The sequence below is a fragment of the Mustela putorius genome, unplaced genomic scaffold (genome assembly GCF_011764305.1).
Source record: "Mustela putorius furo isolate JIRA1106 unplaced genomic scaffold, ASM1176430v1.1 tig00003923_pilon_pilon_pilon, whole genome shotgun sequence".
In the NCBI taxonomy this organism is placed as follows: Eukaryota; Metazoa; Chordata; class Mammalia; order Carnivora; family Mustelidae; genus Mustela; species Mustela putorius.
In genome coordinates, this window is record NW_025422068.1 from 3,110,765 (window position 1) to 3,124,529 (window position 13,765).

Here is a 13,765-nt window from a genome sequence, read left to right on the forward strand (position 1 = left end):
ATTCTGAGATTCGCACAGTCACCTGTGCAACTTCAGGGACACCCAAGCCCAGCCAAAGTGAGCTGAGGAGCTTCAGCCTAGTCTCTGCAACCAGTTCTGGCCCAGCAAGACATGAATCAAGCTGAGACAACTAAGAGCAATTTAAAATACAAAATATTTAGGGGCTCCTGGGTGGCTTAGTCGGTTGAGTACCCGACTCTTGATTTCAGCTAAGGTCATGATCTCAGGGTTCTGGGATCAAGCCCCACCTCTGGCTCCTCACCTGGCAGGAATCTGCTTGAGGATTTCTCTCTCTTCCCCCTTCCCCGGCTTGCACACGTGTGCTTTCTATCTCTCTCAAATAAACAAATAAATCCATAAAATACAAAATATTTGGTACTGAAGTGTTAAACAAAATATTTCTAAAACTGTTCATGAAAAAAAAATGCTATCTATTCCCTAAATCAAAGCACTCAATCATCAATTTCATGTCATTAAGCAACAAGATGAAAAGATGTCAACACGGAGTTGTTCTCTAAGATGCCATAAGCCCAGAAGCCTGGACAGCTGCTACTGCTGCCATCAGTGACACAAAGCCTGGGAGAAAACAACAGCCCAAACTGAAAACAGTTATAACACCAGTGAGAACCAAGTAACTGACAGGCAGACGACCAAAGGGAACAGTGAACCCTTTCAGAGAAAGCTTTCAGATCCCACGTGACCATGAGCTTCAATAACCAAGGTGGTACAGAAGAGATGTAAGCCAAGCCAAAGCCACCAGACATGTCAATAATAAGTAGTTATTAACAGGATATTGATGTTCCCATTTCTCCAGTAGAAATGTGAAGAAAAACCCTTCTAAGTTAACTGAAGGTCACTTGTAAAGGGAAACACATTTTCTAACTCTGCCTCCAAGGAAAGTGTCACCGAGATAAGGGGGAAAATCTGAGTTAGCTACCAACACTAAACTGGAGATCACTCTCTTTGCCATGAGGGAATCACATGAACGCTGTGTCAATCCCTACAGGGCTCTCTGGTCGCCAACTGTGATAGACACACGGTTCCAGCACCTTCTCACTCTTAGAGATGTCATTCCTCTCCTCAACCAATAGCTTCAAAAAGCCTGTGCTTTATATTTGTCCCTCAACTTCTACGTTCATCCCTAGGGAAAAAGTTGACTTCCATCGTGGAAAGACAGAAAGATAGTTTAAAAAAAAGAAGAAGAAAGAAAGGCACATGATAACACTTGCACACAGCGCTAGTCTATGAAATTCCTGAGAAAAAAAAATTAGACGCTTTGAGATTGGGGGATTAAATTCCTATTAATGTTTCTGCCTTACCACCCCCACCATTTTTTGAGTTAACTTCCTAGAAGCATAGTGTCTCCAGAAGAACAAACATCAGGATGTGAGTAGTGGGTAGTGGAATTAGATCATTATTTTCTTCTTCATACTTTTAACTATCCAATTTCAGGTCATCAACACACAGTGCTTAACAGAAACCACAATTGTCAATTAGAAAGAAGGTGGTTAACATTGATCCAGAATCAGTTTAACAAAACCTCAAAATGTTTTTCTAGGAATATGTAACAAACAGAAGACTATTTCAAAAAGTTTCAGTCGATTGAAAGATGTATTTTAATTTTCTGCTCTAAGTGAGCATTTATAGTAATCATTAGTTGTAGTGGGGAGTAAAACACATGAATTTCCAAGGCACTTGAAAAGGCAGTCTTAAATAGCAATCTGGTAATCAAGGTGATAATGAAAATTATTAATATTTTGGGATAAAGAAAACAATTTTGAGAGCGTCAAAGTACAATGACTTAAAACTATGTCGTCTGACCTTGCTTTCTGTGAAAGGGACGTTTACAAATTAAAGATGCACAGAGCTACCTACCATGAACGTTTCTAAGTACAAATTTCAGGTATTACGATAAAATCTTTAAAAGAGGTATTCTCATTTTAATGGATTCTTTTACATCCCTGAAATACACCGTCTTCTGAGTACCCTGAAACCTGGTATTTCACATGAAGGCAGGGTTGACCCACCTTCAAAGAGACAGGCTTTCTGATAAGAAGGATACCCTCTCTCTGTTTCCTAAGAGCAACCTCAGAACAGTGCAAAGTCAGGGACAGGACTTACTCCACTTGGCTGCCGTGTGTCCACCTTTAGTGATATGCCACTCGAATACGGCATTGACCTTCTTCGCCACCTCATGCCCGATATCCTTAAGGCGGCGACCTATCTCCTCAAAGACCAGAGTACTCTGGAGCTCCTCGCCCTAGCAAAAAGAAAAAATTTAACTTGAAAAGTTTTGTAAAAATGACTCAAGGGGAAAAAATGATTATAAAATGTGTATGTGCCATAAAGTGATTTTTTTTAAAAATCTGCATTAAAATAAGGCAAACTCATTTTTTTCACACCAGGCTCCTTTCACTCTTCCCTTTATTGATGTCATCCACGACCTCAGTCTTAGTGAGAGGATTTTACTTTCATCAGCATTCAGAAATAATATTTTAAAAGTACCCTAGGAGCTAGACAACCTGTGTCCTAACTAACTTGAGAAGGAAGATACTAAACAAATCAATCAACCTCTGTGATCTCTTTTCTTTCTTTGTAAAATGGGATTAAGTGCAGCCTGCAACTCCTTGTAGATCTAACACTTAAGTTTTTGATCTTAGATTCTTCTTAAAAGGGATCTTAATATTCAGGCTTTAGGTGATGGTGTAGCTTACAACAGAAAATTAAAGATCATGTGTCTGAGAACCTCAATATTACAAGGTTACTATTCTGAAGATCAAGAATATAAACATTTGTATTAAAAGCCTCTGTTAAGAAAGAATAACAGAAATGTTTTAATAAATAATACAAGCTATTGCTTTTATATTTGCATACACAGATTTACACAAATCTTTAAATCAAGCAAAGGTACAGGGATATTTAACTTTTCCTCTATTTTTCTCCAGAATATTTTTAGTTTAAGATTCCTCATTAAACGACCGGGACGCCTGGGTGGCTCAGTCAGTCAAGCATCTGCCTTCAGCTCAGATCATGATCCCAGGGTCCTGGGATAGAGTCCCACTTTGGGATCCCTGCTCAGTGGCGAGCTTGCTTCTTCCTCTGCCCCTAACCCTGCTTGTGCACACTCTTTCTCTCTCTGACAAATAAATAAAATCTTTAAAAATTAAAAAAAAGATTTCTCATTAAACGACGGTTTCAGTTACTCTAAAACTAGAAAAATCAATTATATTCTCTTGAGAGGCACCTCAGTACCTTCCTTAAAAAAAGCTAAAGAGGGGCACCTGGGTGGCTCAGTGGGTTAAAGCCTCTGCCTTCAGCTCAGGTCATGACCCGGGGTCCTGGGATCAAGCCCCACATTGGGCTCTCTTCTCAGCAGGGAGCCTGCTTCCTCCTCTCTCTCTGCCTGCCTCTCTGCCTACTTGTGATCTCTGTCAGTCAAATAAATAAATAAATAAAATTTAAAAAAATAAGTTAAAGAAATTCCTAAACTGTCAAATATTCCTTTTACTTGAAGCAGTTTCAGATCAACGTCCTTCAAGAATTAAAAATCTTTCAAAGCTCTTGTCAAAAGCAGCCTGAACATTCTAAAAGTAATCTTAGAGACCAGGATGGCTCAGTTGTTAAGCATGTGCCTTTGGCTCAGGCCATGCTCCCAGGGTCCTGGGATCGCGCCCTGCAGCCGGCTCCCTGCTCAGTGGGAAGCCTGCTTCTCCCTCTACCACTCCCCCTGCTTGCATTCCCTCTCTTGCTGTCTCTCTCTCTGTCAAATAAATAAAATCTTTAAAAATAAATAAAATAAAATAAAAGTAATCTTAACTGAAACTCATCAATCAGGAAATGACTTGGCTACCAGTTTCTACAACCCACCTCAGAGGGTGTCTTCGCTAAAGTATCAGATTTTGGCAAAAGATCCACATACGCATTTGAAATGACGATGTCTCCAGTTTCTTGAACCTTAAAAGAGATGTAAGAGGGAAAAAAACCAATTCACTCTGATGATTCCAACGAAAACACAGTATCATTGCAAAACAGTATACAGTCATTTAAAAGAAAACAGCAATCTTTCATCATCATCATAAGAAAATAAGAATCCAAATTAAATCATGTTTATAAATTAAATGTCAAGATGAACAAACACGAAGGCTTGCTGTTTTAATACAACTGTTATTAACCCTAACTGTCGAATCCACTGGCACCCTTTTAAAAAATACCTATGACCAGGTCCCATCTCCCAAATTCTAATTTAAATGGCCTGGGGCAAATCCTTGGCATTGGTATTTGGGGAAATTACTTTTTAAACCTAAGTGTGTCTCATGGGGAGCTAGGGCGAGGAGTGTTGAATTCTAGTAAGTAGTACAATGCATGGCAGAGTACCCACATGACACAGTGATGCTCGAAGTGCATTTGTTCTATTCAGAGAGAATAAAGTCCGCCGGAACGGACCACAGTAATCCTTTTTAAGCAATAACTCTAGCTCTTCTTTCAAGTAGAAAGGGCACACGGCATAAACTAAATGCTTAAATAGACTTTCATCAAAACACTCATGAAAGGAACTCAAATTCGAATCCCTCATCCTTCATCTAAAATTATTCCAACGGCTACTCTTTCATAAAATTACGGTGTTGCTACCAATGGGCAAGACTGGGTCTAAAAATTAAGGAAGCATTTATAAAAACGGATTTTTAACAACTGAGATCATTCTCCCTTGACCACTTGCCATCGTACTTCAGAAGAAAGATCTTTCAAACAATTTGTTCATTTTATCTCTAATTATATACAGTGCAAAGCATGGAAAGAGCCAATGTATGAACAAAATACACTTTAGTAAATTCCTTTCCTGTAACCAAGCCAAGCATGTCATTGTGGAACATTAGTTTAAAAATGTTTCTTAAAATACAACATGAAGGAAGGGAGGAAGGAAGGAAAGAAGGATTCCTACATAAAACAGGAAAGAACACCTCTGATCACTGGGAGGGAAAGGTGAATACAGAGAAAAAATAGAAAGATATGCTTCGAATTTATCAAAATGGCAAGAAGGAATTCTATTTAGATATTGAATTCTCAGCCCTTTAGTCTGTATCCATGGAGATTATTTCTATGCTGTTCATTCCTGCAACTGAGGAAAATAAAAACCTGTAATGTGGTCATGGACCTTACCACTTATAGATTTCATTACCTTACTCAAAAAATAAAGCTTACTCAAAATAATTAGAAAATAGGAAGGCTCCAGAAGAGGTGGCACAAACATTAACCACAAGAGGATTTCAGAGAAAGGCCACTTGTGAATCTGTGGGGGCAGGAAAAGGGGAGTGAGCCATAAGAGGCTGCCTCTGAGGGCAAGGGAGAGCTTGAAAAGAAGCCGAGAAGACAGGAGGCCCCGGGAAATGAAGGGTATACACAAATTCAGCAGGAATGGGACACTGCAAGCCGCAGGAAATCATGAGGAGCAAGGCAGCCACAGAGAGCTGAGTTCTGCAAAAAGAAACTGCGATACAGTAAGAAGAACAAGGGTCTGAGAGTGGGGCTTTGAGCCAGGAAGACCTGGGTGTCTCCCAGTTTGGCCACTTTCTGTGTGATCGTGAGCAAGTATTTAGATTTTCTTTTAGTGAATGGAGAGTTCTTGGGCATATCAGAAATAACGGTATAGCCTACTCAGAGTATTTAATAGCTATTATTATTATTCATGGCGGTGTCTATACTGCTCAACACACATCATCTGATTTTTAACAAGTACAGAATGATGGGCCAAAAAAGTTCCAGTCTGGTCAACCATGTTAAAAACAATTATCTTTAAAAAGCTTACCAAAAAAGGGGGAATTGCCTGTCCTTTAGTATTTTACTGGAACACTGCTAATAGCCTCATCCAAACACCACCTAGCTCTTTATAGGGAGGCATACTTATTTTTTGTCTTGTCACCTGCTCTTAATTAGGCCCAACCTCTGTGACAAAAGGTGTTAATTTCTGAATTTTGTTGTGATCGAGATGCACATGATTTCTGTCCAGGAGAAAACCTAACCATTAAGGGTATGGTTTTACTTTTTCTGTAGGACATTAATTAGTCATGCCTCTAACTCAGCAAGATTATTTGAGAGCAGCTCCTGTTGGACCAGGCAAACACTGCTGCTCTAATTCTCTTGTAAACCAGCTTTATCATCTTGCCAGTTCCCTCATTAAGCAATTAAACAGAGTTCTGTCGTATTTTCATTCTACATCCGTGTGAGAGTCATGCCTTTAATATTCTGAAGATTATATTTTGACAACAGTTTGATTGACTGGCTGAGCCAAAAAGACAGCATTGGTTGGGTTTTCCAAATAGCTGTGCCACTCCTACCTTCAGGCACCATCGTTGTAAGAAAGTAAAACAAAATAGAAAAGAAGGTACATAGGCATCTTATTTTCAATTAAAAGTTACCACTGATTAAAAAAAAACCTTCTAGGTTTTTCATCATACCCACAGCACTCGTGGAAAGAATGCTAGAGCACAGACCAAGGTTCCGGGGGGTGGGGAAACTAGTAACAAAACAAGAAACCTCTAACGGCATGACTCATACCTTGGTTTGGAAATGGATTCTGTTTCCTTCCTTCCACATCTCAGTTTGTAGAGTCTGTCCTGGATACACTGGTTTTGCAAAACGAACCTTAAAAAGAAATGAGTTCGGGGGTTACACGAGTTTCAGAATGAAACCTTCCTGTTTGTGGGGAAAGAAATTCAGATGGACGTTAGAGAACATAGAAGGAAGAAAAGAGAGGTTTAAATACATTTCAGTTCATAAAGGAACACAAATAGAAGTATAATTAAAATTAGACAATGAATACAGTTTGTATTAAGCTAGTTTATTTTCCAAAATAAAGAGTCCATAAATAGTCTTTAATCTTAACGAAGAAACAGAAGCATCATCATGAGGAGAGTGATACAGGTACCCCCAGAACAAGGTAAAGATGGGGTCCACAGTGGTACCCCGTGAGCCTGGGGAGTGAGATCTGGGGGGCGTGCAGGACAAATGAACACTTCTATCTCCTCACTTTCTATACCACTGTATTTGTTCTGTGAACATTGGACTGCATAATCATACAGGTAGTTAAAACAAAATGAAAATCATGAAAATAACCAGTGTTCTTACAGGTAGCATATCAGAAAATGCATTTTCACTGCTGCATGGAGCACAAATCGATAAAAGCTTCTGGAGCTCCCTGTCTTAAACTTTGTTTTCAGTGTCTGCCTTTTGGTGTACACCTCTGCAAAGGTACTGTGTGCAGAGCTAGGGGGGTTTTGGTAATTTATAAAGGATGAAAATGTGCAAATCAGTAAGCAGCCATCAAGCTGACATAGGTGTACGTTTATGAGAGTTCTAACACAGTCACTTAACATTCTTCATTAAGTTAGGGCAAATTACACAACAGTGAAAAAAAACTTTATAAGATAAATCTCAAGTTTCTATTAATGCATATAGGCTGACATGTGTATGCTGCTGAGATTACAATTGCATACGGTATCCCTCACAGTGCAAGCGTGAGAGATATTTGCAGTTACAATAGGAACACGTGCTGACGGCCAAGTCAGTGAAATAAAAGAAACGTATATAGTTTCAGTACACTACCTATATTAAGTAAAGTCACTAAAACTCCTTTTCTTTTCTAAAAATAAAGAATGAACTCAAGTTCAAATTACACAATAATAATTAAAAAATTACACAATAATACAGATATACCTTAATTGCCTTGAATCTCGACACATCATTATCTGCGAACTGCTTTAAAACATGCCTGGCAGAAAATCCAAATGTACATAATCCATGTAATATGGGCTTGTCAAAACCTAAATAAAAGAGAATTCGGTTAGACAGAGGCACATTTCCTGTTTAAAAGCCAAGGATAGTTAATTCAGGATTTCAAACAGCACTCACATGAATTATACTATCTATTTTAAGCAAGGTGGAAAAGAGTTTGTAAAAAAATACTTCCGGGGTGAAACTATGAAATAAACAAACTGAGAAGAAACAAGAAAAGACCGCATGTTGGAGAGGTGGGAACAAAAAGAACTGTTCTGGTTAGCTGGGGCTGTAACCTTGAACTCCTGCACACTGGTTTCAGTACCAGACGATCCTTCCTCACCTCTCAGTCCCTTGCTCTCTCCTCCAACGTCCTTGCCTGTCTGGGTAACTCAGACACGTACCCACATGATCCCACTGAAACCCTGAGCTCACTTCCATCCTCCACCATCCGAATTATGAACTCCAAGCATACCCTCCTCTGAACACTACATCCTGCCCTTCCTGATGTTGGGCATAAATGTGTTAGGAGAGGCCTATTTTTAAGATATTACTCAAACTAGCTCTCCTAAGTAGCAATGTATCTCAGATGATGGAGCTAGTGGGTTCTCATGGGTATGTACCATGAGCAACTCACCTGCGAAACCAGCGAAGTTAGGATCAATGTGTAAGGGATTCCAGTCGCCGCTGAGGCGGTACAAAGCAGCCTGTGGAGAAGAAATTATAAAAGTAACAAGCTATTCTCAATAACTAGTTTCTAAGAACATATTAAAAGAAAAACAGGATATATGGTCGGTTATTATATTAGAAACGTATTCTAACTGAAGCTCTGATTTTAAAAAAATAACATTTCTAACACAGAAAGAGGAGCTATAAATCAAATACATTTTGAAACACCTGCCACTGAAACCAGCTGGGGAGGAGGGAACCTGCCAGATAATGGGAAGGGGAGCAATGAACTACATCCGGGTCAGGAGCAAGTCACGGAAACGACTCTGTCAATCTACTCTCATTAAAACACTAGGAAGATAAGGTACATATTTACAGCCTCTTCTAACCAAGCAAAATTTAGGCCAACTTTCTTAATGGGGTACTTTGAACTGAAGCCTGTAAACCAATACTAGACACATAAATACCAAAGACGACCACCTGAGGGACGCCTGGGTGGCTCAGTGGGTTAAAGCCTCTGCCTTAGGCTCAGGTTGTGATCCCAGAGTCCTGGGATCGAGCCCCGCATCAGGCTCTCTGCTAGGCGGGGAGCCTGCTTCCTCCTCGCTCAATCTCAATATCAATCTCTCTCTCTCTGCCTGCTTCTCTGCCTACCTGCGAACTCTTTCTGTCAAATAAATAGATAAAATCTTTAAAAAAAAAAAAAAAGATGACCGCCGACTTTCACCATCCTGGTACCCCAAATCCCAAGCACGAGCTCAGCCTTTAAGAAAAAAAAATAAAATAAAAAAAAAAATAAAAAAGCATGATACCAATTCAGGAGATGAATCAACAAGCACAAAAAATTGCATACTAGGAATAAAAGACTTTGAAGACAAGCGCTTAGGAACATTCTGTAGATCACGAAATAAAATCAGTATTTGTGCAGTATTGCTATGCAACTACACTAAACATTTTGAATGTACTCTAACATTTTATACTTTGCAATAAAGTCTTTTTAATTTTGTTCAAAAAAAAAAAAAAAAAGAAAAGAAAACAGATGAAAAGGTTGCCAGGGAGATGAAATTTCTGCTTACTCCAGATTTTCCTGTCACTTCTTCACTTTGATGAGGTAGGATGAGCAGAAAGATACAGAAAACAATAGGGAAAAAGGTGCCATAGCTCCCAGCATTTAACTTGTTTATTGTTCAAGCCAGAGAGTACTTTTCAGTACTGATGGGGAGAGACTCGACAAACAGCCAACAGTAAGTATTCCAAGTATCTCTATGGGATCTGTCTCAGTATGCCTGCCCTTTCCCATCGGTTGCTACCTCAGACTTTTCAAGTCTACTGAAATGCTGCACAAAGACTCATCATGCCAGCATATATGACTTTCTTAATTACCAGATTCTTATTATTTTTAATTATTGATTATTCTTTTTTAATACATTTCATTTCTAGAAAACATTTTCCATAATGTACAGGAAAATGCCATTTCTTTTTAAATATGCTTTGTACAGTTTTAATAAGTTCTTTCGCTTCTCCATCACTCCATGTCATAGTTCTATAAATGATTCATTTTCTCAATGGCTCAACATTGTTCCCTTTATATGACCTTCTAAAACTAACTAAATACAAATCAACAATTATCGTAGTGTAAGATATCATATAGTATAGTTGCAAGATTCTGTGTAATATGTTAACGGATTAAGTGATCATTTTTAAAAAGCATTTGGCAAACAACAAAACATTACGCAAATACGCAGGACTGTGTTGCATAGAAATGAAAACAAAGATTCATTTCAGAGCCTGAAGAGCAAGCTGTCCAACATGATGGACCACGGGCTTTGACACCGCACAGACCTGGGTTCAGATCCGGCTCTGTCATTAATGGGCACATTTCCTTAAACACCCTGAGCCTCAATTTCCTCATTTAAAAAATTGAGAGGCAATACACCTCTTACAAAGCATTATCATTGATAAATATTTATACCTCAACAAATGTGAGCTATTATTATTATTTTAAAAGGCATTAACAACAGTATGTGGGCTGAAAGAAAGCCAGGCTCAAAGTAGGTGAATAAATGCTTTATTCGTTGTCTTACCGAGGACTCCACCCTTTCTGAAAGAAGCAGTCTTTCAGATTGCTCTGAAGAACTGTCCCAAAGCTTGTCAACTACAGGGGATCATATATACAAAAGGAAAAGGAACACGTGCTTGCCAGCATTTCTCTGAACACTTGCATGTCACAAGGTATAATTTGTTACAAATGTAAAAATTAAGGTTTTCTGATTTCTAAGCAGATACGAGAAAGATGACTGTGGTCATCTTAATACATGATGTTTCTATATATCTGAATGGGTAAAAATACTGCTTGCATGTCTCAGTTTAACTGGTTTTCTAGTTCCTCCTTTTTATTTCTCCTTTATTTCTCCTTGAGGTTACCTGAGATGGTCACAGGAGGCTGACATCAGTCACCTATGGCAGTGTTTGTGTACAAGGATATGACAACCAAGTTTTAAGATTAGTACCAGTATTCTTAACCCACAGATATCCTTCCTATAAACGAATAACAACTAATTCTCCTAAAGAAATCCTATTAAAGGAATATGAAAATTTTCATATTATTTCAATGATAGTACTGCTTTCTATAGATGGCAGAGAAAGCAAAGATAGAACAGAGCCATCATGAGACCATGACTAAAGTCAAGGGACTGGATGTTTTACTAAATTCAATCATAAATGCCAAATAACCATTTTCCAAATAATAAGGAACATTGTCAAGGCTTACATTCTGAATTTTTGGACACTCATATTTCAACTTTCAGAAGGAAAGCTGAAATCTTGTTTTATGTTTCATCTCTGTCTAGATACAAAAATCACTAAAACTCACAAACACACACATACACACGCAACTAAGAGAAACAGCTATAAACAGCCTTACTTGTAATATTATATGTGAGTGGGAGGATCCTCAACATACCAGTAAATTCATTCTTAATTTTATTTTTAAAAATTGTATCATGAAGCTAAACTAAATGCTAAATCAAAAGGCTCAGAAATGTGTACTTGTCAAATCCACACACACTCCAAAAGAGCATACAGATCACCGCGAAGAACAAATAAAACTGCACAGATCCCAAGACTACGGACAGTGTAACCGAAGACAGAGAACACTGTGAACTTCAAATTGTTGTAAACAGAAAAATAAGCACCAATTTCCAGCAGAGCTACCCTCTGAGCATCCTCTCAAGGCTACTAGAGAGAGCAGTGGGGGAAACCAGGGGAGCACAGAAGCAGTATGGAAGAGAGGAGAAGAAAAGAAAGAAAAATCATTTCTAGAAAGTCCCCCTTGAGGAAAAAAAAAGGTACTGAGGAGAATCCTGAAAGATGAGAGCACTGACTACAAAGAAAAGAATTAGAAGTGCATCGGCCTCCAAATGGCAGTCCAGAAAGGCAACATTTCTGGGGGAGAAGAGGATAAAACAAAGAAGTCCCCTTTCAAGACTGGATAATGTAGGGGAAAAGCAGCAAGACAGGAAATTTAAGATAAAGAGAACTAGAAAAATTTTATTAGTAAAACAGCTCCTGACACTGTCCCATTCCAAAAAGCCATCTCTCAAAGAAAACACACTCTGCCACATTGACAGAAGCAGGAGATCCTGAATTCCTTAACGAGATCATCTCATAAACTATCAATGTTACCATAAATTGCAAAGAGGGAAGCAGCGTCCATCTGTAGGAAGCTACTATATGACTAAAAGAGGAAGTAAGAACCAAAACATTACAATAAATGAAATCTCCCCAAACAAAACAACTACTAAACAGAATAAAACTCTAACACAACATTCAAGCATTTGGGGATATGAAACAAACACCATGAATCTAAAACTCAAAAGCCAAGAATATCAAATGGACAAAAAACATGAAGGAATGAAATAAGACAGAATTAAACTCAGGAAAGAAAGGGAAGGGGGGAATTCCATCAGTAATGAAGACTAAATTATAAGATGTGTACAGGCTCCTGGGTGGCTTGGTCAGTTAAAAATCTGACTTTTTGATTTTGGCTCAGGTCATGACGTCAGGGAGCCCGCATGGGCCTCCACCCTCAGTGGGGAGTCTGCTTGAGATTCTCTCTCTCCCCCTCTGACTCTGCCCCCGCCCCGCCTCAAGTAAATACAATATTTTAAAAAATTATAAGATGCTTCAAGGAAAACATATTCAAAATTTAATAAGGGGCATAAAAGAAAGGGAGGGAAAGAACCAAGAGAATAGAAATGAGACCAAGAGAGAAGTAAGAAAGGCAGAGACAAGTGGCTAAAAGAAGACAGAATAAGATCCAACACACATAAAATTAAAGTAATTAAAGAAGAAAAACAAAATAATGAATGAGAACTACTATTTAAAATTATGATCCTAGAAAACTTGCTGAAAAGAAAAGAAGATGTAAATATACCTATTCAAAAGACCTACCAGCGGCATGGGGAAATTGACCAGGAATAGGCAACAATGAGACACAGCACAGTTAAACTATTTAGGCTTTAAAGATAAAGAAAAATAGCAGCACCTGGGTAGTTCCATCAGCTGAGCATCCAATTCTTGATTTTAGGTCATGATCTCGGGATCATGAGATGGAGCACTACATCGGACTATGCACTGAGCATGGAGCTTGCTTGGGATTCCCTCTCCCTCCACCCTCCCCCAGTGCCTGCACACTCACTAGCTCTCTCAAAAAAAAAAAAAAAAAAAAGAAAGAAAAGAAAAGAAAAATATCCTAAGGGCTTCAAAGATAAAGACCAAGTAAGTTAGAGAAAGATAATTAGCCTGGCATCAAAATTGTCAAAAGCCACATATGAGAGCAAAGTAACAATGGAACACCATTTCTGAGAAACTCAAGACTTCATATCCTTAAGACCTCATATCCAACCAAGTTGTTCTTCAAGAATCTAAGGTATAGAAAAACAGTTTTAAATACACAGGAGCCAAAGGAACACAATACATGTGAGCCCTTCTTGGGGAACCTTCCACAGCAGGAGCTTTATCCACATGGAGGTGACAGGGCAACACTTAGCAAAAGGAATGATATACTCATTTGCAAATCTAAGACTAAAACAAAGATGGGGACAACAGCAGAAGAAGAATATATACCTGTTAAATGTTCTGAAAGGGTAAAATTAATGCAGCTCAAAAAATGGGGAAAAGGGAGAAGAGAAACAATAAAATAAAAGAGGCTCTTTAACTGTAATACAGGAAACAGGCAGAAAACAAAAGACAACGATAAAAACTGGAAAACCATAGAGTAATAAGCAAGAAAATGAGGCACAAAGGGTATATAAAAAGGTGTGTA

At 38.5% G+C, this 13,765-nt stretch overlaps 1 protein-coding gene across 1 annotated transcript in view; it reads right to left on the reverse strand.

The window, feature by feature from the left end:
* Nucleotides 1-13,765, reverse strand: part of HSD17B4 (hydroxysteroid 17-beta dehydrogenase 4) — a 91,952-nt gene that overhangs the window by 19,186 nt on the left and 59,001 nt on the right. Inside the window, exons 18-22 of the mRNA XM_045069353.1 lie at nt 8,408-8,477; nt 7,711-7,817; nt 6,553-6,639; nt 3,868-3,954; nt 2,122-2,260 (exon numbers count right to left, since the gene is read on the reverse strand). Coding sequence (XP_044925288.1) covers nt 2,122-2,260; nt 3,868-3,954; nt 6,553-6,639; nt 7,711-7,817; nt 8,408-8,477 — 490 coding nt within the window. The remainder of the gene's footprint in view (nt 1-2,121; nt 2,261-3,867; nt 3,955-6,552; nt 6,640-7,710; nt 7,818-8,407; nt 8,478-13,765) is intronic.